We start from the raw sequence: 12,210 nt of genomic DNA on the forward strand, positions 1-12,210 counted from the left end.
TTCATATGCTGCAATAGCTAGCAGTGGAAGAAGGTTAATTATAAAAAATCCCCTTTCACGGTCCTTGCTTTCACTACTGCTTCCTCTTTTACAAAAGAACAGTGTCAACATGATTGAATTATGTCGTCTCAGGACTGAAAGTGCCTCAGTGACTGTGGTTAGAATGAGCTATTGGTTGTCAGCAGAAGTGTAGTAGTTGTCTCTGTGTGTGCTCCTAGCCTATTCTATCTGCTGAAGAAAACACATACACATTTGATCAATGCAGACATCCTATCATAATGTCTTTTATAGGAACCTGAAAAACAAAAGGGAAAAGTTACACCGGAAAAACCTGAAAATGAAATGGTGCAAATAAAACAGAAAAGTAAAAAACTGCTAACAAGTATCAAGAAAGAAATCCCTGTAGATGTGAAAACCAGGTAAGCACAACAAAGCAGGAAGGCATCATGGAAGATGGATCGATAACCGTCTGTGTATTCTATTGTTGTGGCTGCCTGACTGGATAATTGACAGCAGCACCTACAGCTCCAGGCAGCTTCTGCTTCCTTCATGGTATCAGGGAACATCTGAAGCTTGTAAATGATTATTTGATGTGCGGTCAATAATATGAGAACTAAATCCAGAGAGAAAATGGGGTTAAGCGATGGCAAGTTTTTTTGTAATAACAGATACAAAATAGAGTAAACATTTCTAGGGGAGTTTTTGTGCAGTGGCAGCACTGTAACATAAGCACCTTTAGTTACTTGTGACAAAGTTACAGCTATCAGTGTCTTGGGTATGTTGTTAAAGGAGATGTTTGCTGCCAGTGCCATTCCCTTCCTGAGAGGTTGCAGATGATAGAGAAGGGAAAAATAAAGAACCTCAGCCTTGCTATAGACAGTTTCATTTTGAAATCTCATTCTGCAGTTCTAAAACAAAATGAGTATTGGAGAGCCACAAAAGTAAACTTTGCTGAGGTGTGGTATGTTGGATTGTTCTTTGGTCTGTTGCTGTAGTTAATACTAGACTGAGATTTAGACTGAGTAATTGGTATGCATATGCATTCATTTTCTTCAAAGTATTTCTTAAAATGTGGCCAGACAATGTCCCCTTCTATTTTTTCTTCTTACTATTATACATTTTCCTCTGTCTTCTAAATCACAAGCTTGTTGTATGTGACAATATTCAGAGGCCCAAATTGAGTTGGAATTCTTCTCCAAGACATGAATACAACAGTTTTCTTTAGAAAATGTATGGCATCTGGGGCAAAATCAAACAGCTGGAGAAAAGGAACAATATATAGCCAAATACATTTGATGGGTTGGAGTAGTTTTGTGATCAGTTATCTTGTGCATTTGGGGCAGTAGCGTATCAGGAGCATGCGATTGGCAACAGAGAGGAAAAACTGCAATTGCCATCTCCTGGTTATCACTGTGTGATTGAGCAGGCTTTCTAGTCCTGGAAAATGAGCTGGAATGCCCTTGTGGGAAGGAGATGAGCTAAGGTTAGGAAGGGTGAAAGGATGGAGTTGTATGTAGGGGAAATAGAAGAGATGACAGCAAAACTGTGCTTATGAATCACTTTCAAGGTGAGCATAAGCTCAATAGGAGGAAGCCACAGGAGAGCAATCTTTTGTGTAAAGCCTGTATGGTAAATGTATATGTATGTCCTGCAGCACTTCTGAAAGCAAAAAAAAATAAATGGATCTCTGTTTTCATTTAGTTCCTTGGAATTACCTTTTACTCCCCCACTGGAAAACAAGCAGCGCAAAACCTTTCCATCCAAGGTATCCACACAGCACCTCTTGACGAATGTGTCCAAATCAAGAAACCTTCCAAAAACAAGAGGTAGTGTGAGGCTATTTTCACGTATCACAAATATCTTGGGACTTTCAATCTGCTTGCTTTTGAAAGCTTAATCTGAAGTTTAATGTTAAGAAAGCTACTTGCTTTATTATCCACTGATGATTATTATTATTTTTTCTTTTTTTGTTAATAGGTCCAAACAAGTTAATAGAGAGCAGGCCATCAGTATTATCAAAGTTTCTCCCCAGTGGTTCTGGACAGGAGCTAGGAAACACCAGCAGCTCAGAAGGTGAAAAGGATTCTCCTCCACCAGAGTGGGACTCCGTGCCACTTCACAAAGCTGGCAGCTGTGAGTAATCGCTGGAGAATGACAGAATTAGTCTCCTGCAATGCATATCTGTAGGCAGGCTTGATCTGTTTTTAGCCTAGCTTTTATTCCCTGCATATCTATGCTCCCATTTTCTGCAGTAAGTCTAATATCGATAGCATCCGGTACAGTTGGGAGATTTGAACACCACATGGGCAAAATGTCACTCATTCCACAGTTTTTCAGAAACTGCTGAGGAATTGAGAATTACTGCTTGAAAACAAAATGTATTTTCTACAGCAAGTTGAGTTTGGCTGCAGAAAAATGAGAAAGAAAAAGTTGAAATTAAGTGATCCCTCCTTGAGAGGAAACACTGAAAGCTCCTTGTTGCAGTGGTTAGGGTGGTGCACTATTACGAGTTTTTTGGTTGTATTTTAAGGCCTTGGTAAGAAACGAGTCATTTTCCTCTTGGTTGCATGTGATCGTAAAGTCAGCCCTTCCTGCAGCTCTTGCTTAGGCTGGTAGTTCCATTCTTTTCCTTCCTGTTTGCCTTCACGCTTTCATCGAAATCGTCTCACAGTAGTCAGTAAACCTGAATAGTAGTAGGTGAAAATAAGAAAGGAGCTGCTACTTTAATGACTGGGAACAGTCTTAGAAATAATTCTTGAAATGGAATTTATAGCAGAGTTTGAGTAGCCGTCATCTTAATGTAATACTACATGAGTCTTTTGTGCTTCTTTATATAGCTACGGACAACCTGTATAAACTCTCTCTACAAACCATGAATGCAGATGCTTTCCTGAAACAGCGACAGCCCTCACCTACACCTGCCTCTCCATCTCCTCCTCCTCCTCCTCCTGCATCCTTAGCTTTTGGGCCACGAGGAGGCACCTACAGCAGCATTGTGAACAGCAGCTGCAGCAAGTGAGTTTGGATCTGCACCTCCTCCTAATTTTACACGCACAGAATGCTTAAGGAACCACTGTGCTTGATATGGTGCATCTCTTTTCTTGTACCCATTTCCTCTTCCTCTGGAAACTGTTTTTTTGCAGATATTACTGTGCACGTTGTGGAGTGCTATTTATGTTTTGGGGGAGTTTGTTACAACTTGCTAGTTTATAGAAATGTGCACCTACGTAAACTGTTGAACTACTGCTAGTGTTTTTTTTTTAAATACGAGATTAAATTATTGCTTATTTATCAAAGTACTGAAGTCTAAAACCATAAACTTTTTTTCCCCACTTTTTTCCTCCCCTTTAAGTGAAACAAAAAGCAAGCAGCCCAGTGGTACCAAACACAAGCTGGCAAAGGCAGCTTCTCTTCCAGGAAGGAATGGAAACCCCACTTTTGCTGCTGTTGCTGCAGGTTATGACAAGAGTCCAGGTACTGTACCAGCCTGGCATAATAAATACCTCTGCATATTTCCAGAATATTCAGTCTGTTTGGTCAGTTGGTTTATTTCTGTCTCATTTTAGATTTATTGTTGCAGGTGGCAGTGGCTTACCAAAGGTTCCCCCAGCAAAGACAGAAGTTGCCAGCAATATCAGCATTTCCCATGCAGTTGTTGACAGTGATGGCTCTGACAGGTAAGTGTTCATACCTTTTGGAAATACCTGAGCTCTTAGAAAAGAGACTGTAAGAAAATAGTGGCATTTTGAAGGCAGTGAATGGAGTTTATCCTGGTTCTGTTTATGAATGTTTATTTTTTGTGAATCTCTCAGAAGGGCAAAGAGAGACATTCTGGATATGATGGGGACTTCCACTCTCATTCCCAGTAACTTGACAATTTTGTGTCCCCTGAGCATCCAAAGAAGGAGACTTCAGCTTGGCTCTTTGATTGTTTAGGAGTGGGTACCAAGGTGACTCAAAATAATTCACAGGCAGGATTTTGCACTGTACGGCAATATCTGTTACTCTGTTTTAACTCTGAAACCAGGACAGTAACAGGACCTTGTGTTCTGAGTAGAAGCAGAGTATAGCCATGCTTAGTTGTATTCCTCAGTGCAGTGGGGATTTCTGATCTTTTCCAATCACGCTGCCTTTTTTGTCTGGTAGGTTTTCCGAACTAGGAGTGAGACTTGAAATCGAGTTTCAATATACAGAGGAATTGCTTTTCTGTGCAAGATTTGTGGGTCAGTTCTTGGTTTGTTTATGTAAATATTTATCACCAGTTCCAGTTAACCCATCTGTATTTTCAAGAAACTTATCCACAAGCTAGAATGCGAGCATTTGTATCCCTTCTCAGCAGTTCTGAGTTTGCTCTCCTTGTCAGAAAGCTGAGCTGCATTCTGGAGCCTGTGATTCTTCTGAAAAATAGAGTTGCTCTTTGTTGGATGTCAGCATACAGACAGAGCATTGTATCTACTGCACAGCGTTCTACATACAGGATAATGGTGTTTCCCTGTCATCATTTTTTAAAACAAAAATAAGCTTATTTACAAGTCTTAGGCACCATTTTATATTTTTGTACATATGTATAGTGTGTGTGCATGTATACATGCACATTTGTACATATTTCTGTTTGGACCAGCACAATGTTACTGTTGGTGAGACTGTTAATGCATATTTCTTTCCCATTACTCCTTATTATTCAGTTCGGGTTTGTGGAGTCCTATCAGCAACCCCAGCAGTCCTGACTTCACACCTCTCAATTCATTCTCTGCATTTGGACATTCTTTTAACTTAACTGGAGGTGAGTGTATTTTTTCAAATATTTTCAGTACTTAAATACAGGTAAAGAAATGGTGTATTTCCATTCCACTGTTCTAAGTACAGGCTCTGTTCCCACACCTATCCCCCAAAAGGATCACTGTATAGGAAAACATTTTATCATTTGGTGGTGTACTCTGTTTCAGCTCAGAGAGTTGGTGGAAAGTCTTATATGTTGTTTTGCTGGAAACAAGTGGTTTAGAAGTTTCTCGGTTTCAGAAGAATGTCTTTCTTTTCTCACTGCCTGTTCTCACTGTTTTCCTCCCCTTCATCCTTCCCCTGAAGCTTTAGAGTAGGTCTCAGAAGTGTGCTATGAAACCTGTGGTTTCCTGAACACCTCACGCTTGCATAAAACCATTGCTATATACGTGATGCAACAGCACATCCTTCATGTTGCTTTCCTCTTGTGTTTTCCTCCAGCATCTGTGTAGCTGTATAATGAACTGATGCATATTAACCATCCATTAATTGCTGTATTTAGATAGGTAAACTTTCTGTAAGTGGCTATTGAAATGAGGCCTTGATGCAGGCAGGTTATATTGTGGGGCACAGATGCTCTACATACTTGAGGTAGATTTGCATACTGTGTTTGGGGGTGTGTGGTATTTTTTAAGGTGTGTGCAGAAGATCAGTAACCAAAACAAGCTTCATACGGCATCTGCATGTCACTGAATTGGGTCTCTACTGAAGAATTCTTGAGGTCTGCTTTCACTTCATCTGCAACACTTGACTCCAGTGACTCTGAGGGATGGCAGTAAGGTGCCCGGGATCAATTCTGTGTGCAGGCACCATGTGAACCATTAGCACTGGTGCTGTCCTTCTTTCTCTTAGTTGAGACAGGGCCAGCCTGCCTCAGCTGGGCACAGCTGGTGCCACATCCCATGTCAGGAGTCACCTGGGTAGGGAGTGCTGTGCTTCTTAGTCTGTTTCAGTGCAGTCACCTCCTTCACCACAGTGAACTTGCTGAACTAGCAGGATTTGCAGTATTGCTATGGTTCTACCAGATTCTCTATTGGCCTTTGTGTAAACAGTTCCCGAGATACTTCATTCAGTATCAATCTGTGGAATTTTTTTGTATATGTAGAACTTTTCTTCTCACTGTAATCATGATTCTAAATTTGTAGCCACTGCCCCATACAGGACAAGTGACCTGAGATCTGTTTGTGTGTGACCTTTTCTAATCTGTTCTCCTGCAGCAGGACCTAACAGAAGGACATGGGAAGGGACAGTGAACTATGTTCATCTGCTGATGTTCATGAACAAGGAGAAACAGTAATGTGCTCAGATTTATATCATTACATTTTTCAGAGGTTTTTAGCAAGCTGGGTTTAGCTCGACCTGCATATGGGCAGGATGTTCAGAGAAACTGGAGTGAGTTCAATCATGTTCCATCATCCATCTGGGATCCTTCAGCTACAGATTCCATACCCTCCTGGCCTACAAGCTCAAGTTCGCCAACTCATACAACTGCAGTGAGTATTTGGTGCAAATACAGTGTTTTGTAACTGTTACCAACCTGCTCTGTATCTGCTGTATCATTTTATTTAGAGGTTTTATAAATTTAGATGAAAAAGGTCAGCTGAGTGCTAATAGTTCCATGAATTGAAGTTGCAGTGGCTTTTGTACAATGAGCCGTTAGTCTGCTTGCTTGCAGATAATGAAATTAGTGATGAGAGCATTTACAGCCATGCGTTCCGTTTCCACATGCTTCAGACATTCTGCTCCTGTGCTGCTGCTGTCACTTCTAATTTGATGGACAGTTGCAAAATAACTAATGTGATAACTTTCCTATTTTGATTCTTCTTGCTGAATCCAGTGTGGCACCTCTTTGTAAATTAACATAAGGTTGAAAACCAAAAAACTCAACTGTATTCTTTTCAGCTTAGAAATAGCACTAGATGACTGAGCTTGAATAGAAGCATTTAAACTGGCTGCTAATGTTGTTGGAGATCTTGATGAAAAGGGAGAAAAAAAAAAAAACAACAAAACACCAAACACATGCAGATTGTAGCATTGCACTCTCATCCTTATACCTTCACATCAGAAGAAAACAGAGCATAGTTGTTTTCACTGCAAGGGGAAATGATTCTTCATCTTTTCTTCTGAAAATGTTTCTGTAGTAAGAGGTGCTATCTACATCGCACAGTTGCATTTGCTGACCCTTCTCTTGCTGTGTGTTTAAAGCTGCAGTTGTAACATTACTGTGTGAATCTATGTACATAGTGTACATCACTAGATATAAAAAGGAAAGACTGTTGCTTTTACTTGCATAGAGGGCTGATTCCTCACATGAGAGAAGGAAGGGCTGAGGACAACCAGAACAGTCTCTAGCTCACAGGCTATGTCCTAACCACTCACAAAAGCTACCTGGAATTGTACTTCAGGAAGCACTGAGGCAGAATCCAAGCAAATGATACAGAAGAATTTTTAGTCTCTGCTTTTAAATGATTTTGAGCGGGGGAAAGAAAAAAGGCATTTTAGAAGTGATTCAAGGAGGTCACAAAAAGCAGCCAATAGATAGAAATGTTCAAGGCCTTTTTAATGTCAGCGTTTTCTCAATGCTTGTGGTGAGCCAGAATAGGAAACAGGAAACCTTTGCTATTCCTGCAAGTGAAGCTAAAGACAATACAAGACAGGTACCAGACCAGAGCTTGTGCATTTCCTTTTTCTGGCACAAGAGCCAAATCTCTTCCTACAAACAGTAGCTGTATATTGGCTCCTAGATTACCTTCTTTTCTAGGAAGGATTCTGGGGAAGTTGACTTTGATTATCACCCTCAGTCCTCTTGCTTTCCCATTTTATGCACAACTCTTTGCCTTCTGTACTAAATAGCATTTGACTTCTGCATCTCATCTCCCTTTAAAGCTTGCTGCATTGGTGCTACTCCTCCTCAGGTTTCTTTCTCACAACAGCCTCTCCATTTTCTTACATACAGTTCTGTCTTTGGGTGACTTTGGGCCTCTCTCCACAAGCACTGAAAAGGAATAGGTGTCTGTCAAATATTGCTCTGCCAATCCTTTCCTTGTTGCTGCTTCTACTTCATGAGCAATTGCCAAACTCTAAGTGCTTTTTGGGATAAACTGGAATAGTTCTCTTTCGCCCATAGCAAGAAATAGAGTGGGTTTAGTGTGTTAGAGATGCTGTCTGAGCAGCAGAATCACTGTTTCTTGCTGTAGGCTTAGCAGTCTAATGCTTGTATAGCTTAAATGTAACCATTTAGTTATATAACAGTTGGAAACTGTGACCCTGGTTTAACTCAACATCCCAGTGACACTGGACAGTCAGAATGATGCTGGTTAACCCCTTAGTATGCTCAAAATTCCTATCCACCTCTTTGCATCAAGTTCTTTGAGGGGTCTTTGCTAATGTAGTATTGTTCAGCCAGTTTCAGATAAGGCTGAATGTATCTTTTCTGTTCCAAGGGAGAAAAAAATATAAACCTGAAATGAAGACATCTTCAGAGTTCACCCTATTTGCTTTCTAAAGAAATTTTTATTTTAATCATCAGGTGCACAGCACACTGATAGTGGTTAACCTTTAGTGTTCATTATCTGAGTGATGAGATCTTGGCAAGGGATGTCTTATCTTCCCCCAGTAAATACAAACCTAAGGAAGTCTGTACTTTACAGCACATACTCAGCAAGTCTCCTGCCACTGGGATGCTTCAAGTTTACTGTGTATTTCCGAACTGGATTTACAGCATATGTGCATTATTAAATCTATTGGCTAGGGTGGTAAGCCTACATGTGGCAGGTTCTGTGCTCATATGAGCATGGAATTTATACTATCCTGTTTTATCTCCATCCCTGGCTGCTTCTGAGTATCCCCTTCCACAACCACGTTCTATTGGTTAGGTTCTTCCCTTTGTTGCTTGTTACTGTTTGGACTTCGGTAAAACAGTTTACCAAAACTGGGCCTTGTTCATATCTGCATGTGACCTTCTGGGCTTGTTCCTGTCCATTCTCCCCAAACTCATTTGTGATGTCATGGTGCAGATGCTGCTGCTCTGCAGCACTATTTGTCAGAGAGGCCTGTAGAGCCAGGGCAAAGTCACTGGTACTGCCAAATGGCCCTTATACCATTCCTTCTCTCTTTAGCTGGACAACTTAAGGATAGGAGAAAAATGCGTATACTGGGAATACAGGGAGATACTGTGGACTTGAACATATGAAGGTTCATCCAAACTGTGATCTTTTTTTTTTTAAACAGATAAGTGTGAATACAAGGAGATAGGTTTGCAAGCTGTCAAAAAGGATCAAAGATCACTGCTACTTTTCATTACAACTTGAGTTTTGTCTTTATTTATCTATCTTGCTCAAGCTGGTTTAATGTGGCTGATGCTTTTTGACCCTTGAATACCACTACTCTTTAAATTAATAATAGCATGGGAATGTATAGGCCCGAATGAAAACAGCTTAAAAGCCTGTAATGTAATTGCACTCTGCAGCCCATTCAGTTCCCAGACACATTTGGTGATCGTTAGCATGATTCCTCTGGGCAAGGTCTAGTAAAGGTAGTTCAGAACTGTGTCACAGTGGAGGTGGAAGGGCTTCTACAGCAGACCTGTTTTTTTCTAGATACTTTACTTTCAAAGGAACTGTAATAATAACAGTAATAAAGAAAAAGCTGACCTGGCAGCTACTCATGCAGCTCTGTCTTTACCACAGTCTATCCTTGGCAACCCGAGCGGCCTGTGGTCCACCACTCCATTCAGCAGTTCCATCTGGTCAAGTAATCTCAACAGTGGCCTTCCCTTCACCACTCCAACAAATGCCTTGTCAGGTATTGATCTCATGGGTAATGAAAACTCCTCACCACCACCTCCTCCATCTGCTGCTGCCACTGTTGCCAATCCAGCTGAAGACATGGGACAGACCTACAATCCTTGGAGAATTTGGAGCCCAACAATTGGAAGAAGAAGTTCAGATCCATGGTCTAATTCACACTATCCTCATGAAAACTGAAACCCAAAGCTAAGCAAAAGAAAAGAACTTGAATCCAGGTCGTGATATGATTCTGAATGCAAATTCTTTGAAACATCATTTTCAGGCATTTGTTGGTCATGGCTATTTTTTCCCTTCTCTCTCTCCCTCCCCCCCAGTCACACTTTCATCACTTGCTCCTCTTTAAAGTCTATCCTGCAATATGGTAGTGTGAGATTACAGATAAGCTTGGAAAAGTCTGGGTGTGGCCGTAAATCCAACCTACAGCCGAAGCCTGTAAATCTGGACAATTTCACTGCTTCCTATTTCACCATCTGCCATTTCTATGTAGGAAGCAGTTTGAACTACAAAATGGTCCTGGCATGCAATACTTTTATGGAAGCACCGGTTTTGATTTTTAAATTTTTTCCAGTATTACCCTCCAAGTTCTAATTTAAATAAGAAAAAAGGCACTTTGTGCTAAAATGCAGAGTATTTTTTTAAAAATAAGGCTGTCTTTGTTAACACAGGTTCTAAGAATGTAAAAAAATGAAAAAAAAAAAAATTGAAAAAAGGAAAAAAGAAAAAAAGAAAAACTCCACAACAGAACCAACACAGAACCTTAACAGCAAAATGGCTGAATGTAAGAGCATTCTGTTAAGACTGTAACACACTTTCTGTGCTCTTTGTACATTTGTAAACCTGAATGCATTTTTAAGTTGAACTGAAATGCACACAGCCAAGACTTGTGGAAAAAACAAGATACCTTGTGCATTTCTTATGGCTACAACTTTGGGTTGTACTTTAAAATAAATACTGCTTTTTTCAAGATCTGCCTACTGCAATTTTGTTCTCCCTGTGTTATCTAAACTTGTGCATGCACAGATCCACTTGGTGGTGGTAACCTTCAGGCCAAAATCTACTGTGCATAGAACCTATATTAACAGAAACTTCCCTGCCAATTAAAACTGGCATCCTCAAGAGCATCTGATATGTTGTTTTCAGGGTTACACAGAGATTCCACCCATGTGGAGACTTTCTGGATAGCAAAATGCTGTAAAACATCTCTACTCTTCAAGTTTGTAAAATCAGGCACAGCAGCTGCTGTTTATGCTACGCCCATACCTTCATAACCTTTGGTCTTCTATGGATCTAAAGCACTTGACTATTTTTGGACTGAGTTTCTCACTCTTCAGTGTGTTTGTTTCTTTGCACTAACAGTAAGGCAAGTGTCAGTGACTGAATACATTCATCTGTGCTACAAGAAAGCAGCAATACTGTCAGTGACGCAGATTCACTTATCATTCAGTGGCACTTCTCCAAATTTACAGCAGATTTTTATCAGATTCATTATTTTAAAGAGATTTGCTGCAAAGAATGCTGTATGCAAGAAAATATAAGGGTTAAACAATTGAGATTCACCATTTTTCTATCTAGCATTACGTGAACAAAATCTTCCCAGGTGCCAGGTTGCTGTTCTCTTGCTGTCACCAGCAGCTGCAGAAGGTATGGATCTCTGAAGTGGGCATTTGGAAGAACTCCTTTGTTCTTAAAATTTGGATATTTCTAGAAGCATGCAAGATAATGAAATGCTCAGTGTGGGCTTATATTGAATTTCCTTTTGAGTAACTGGGCAAACAAGTCTTCCTGCATGCAAAATAAAGAATTAGTTAAGCTACTGGCATGCCAGGGCCTGCTTCCCTGTGAGATGGGACTGGGAAAGATAACAGCAGTAAGTTCAAGGTAAAAGAAGCTGCTGAAGTTAATGTAATGTACAACCCTATTTCCCTGGCAGGTCTTTGTATAGGAAGTGATTCTATGAAAGATATAAGCAGAAATGAATTCTAGGTACTACTATTCCCAGTGGCTTAAGCAGTTGTGAAGAAAGAAAACAATTTCGGCTTTGAAAATTTCCCTTTGAACAAGACAAGGCAATGTATCTAATTTAGACTCTTGCCCCCCAAGTGTGAGCCATTCCCTTGTATTAATGCAAATAACTTTTGCTGCCTTCATAATATTCTCAGTTCTTGCTTTTGAAAAGTTTCTTTTCAAACACCAATTAAAAATTATTATTTAGGGTCCAGGGGCAAAGCAACTCAAAAGTTTGAGATCTTTAACAGGTCATTTTCAGTTTCATAAGAGAAACAGCATGGAGTCATTCACCATTTAAAGGAAAGCCCTAGGCCAAAAGCCTCCTTTTCTGAGTGTCTGCTCTTCCTTTTCTCAATACAAAGCTTACTTTGGAGAGCACTTTCACTTTGTTCTGTCTGGTTAAAGTAATCAAGAGAACTACCTCTTAAAAAAGCAAACAAATACATTGATCCTAAGTAATATACCGAACGTAAGACAAATGAAATAGGTCAAAAGTCAGGGGTTTCTAAAGAAACCTCTGAGTGTGGGATAAAACAGAAACCTCAGGAAGGAGAAACCAAAGCTTCCTTGCTGGCTTTATGATAGTTTTCATGGGCATAGAAAATGCTGGCTGGTG

General features: G+C 40.2%; 1 protein-coding gene across 1 annotated transcript in view; it reads left to right on the top strand.

Moving 5' to 3' along the window:
• Window positions 1–10,551, top strand: part of TMEM131 (transmembrane protein 131) — a 97,031-nt gene extending 86,480 nt beyond the window's left edge. Inside the window, exons 33-41 of the mRNA XM_031605254.2 lie at window positions 292–419; window positions 1,702–1,826; window positions 1,978–2,133; window positions 2,838–3,015; window positions 3,353–3,474; window positions 3,581–3,677; window positions 4,686–4,783; window positions 6,109–6,272; window positions 9,468–10,551. Coding sequence (XP_031461114.1) covers window positions 292–419; window positions 1,702–1,826; window positions 1,978–2,133; window positions 2,838–3,015; window positions 3,353–3,474; window positions 3,581–3,677; window positions 4,686–4,783; window positions 6,109–6,272; window positions 9,468–9,764 — 1,365 coding nt within the window. The 3' untranslated portion in view covers window positions 9,765–10,551. The remainder of the gene's footprint in view (window positions 1–291; window positions 420–1,701; window positions 1,827–1,977; window positions 2,134–2,837; window positions 3,016–3,352; window positions 3,475–3,580; window positions 3,678–4,685; window positions 4,784–6,108; window positions 6,273–9,467) is intronic.
• Window positions 10,552–12,210: the final 1,659 nt, after the last annotated feature.

Source organism: Phasianus colchicus, chromosome 1 (genome assembly GCF_987193195.1).
Source record: "Phasianus colchicus chromosome 1, bPhaCol1.hap1.1, whole genome shotgun sequence".
Taxonomy (NCBI): Eukaryota; Metazoa; Chordata; class Aves; order Galliformes; family Phasianidae; genus Phasianus; species Phasianus colchicus.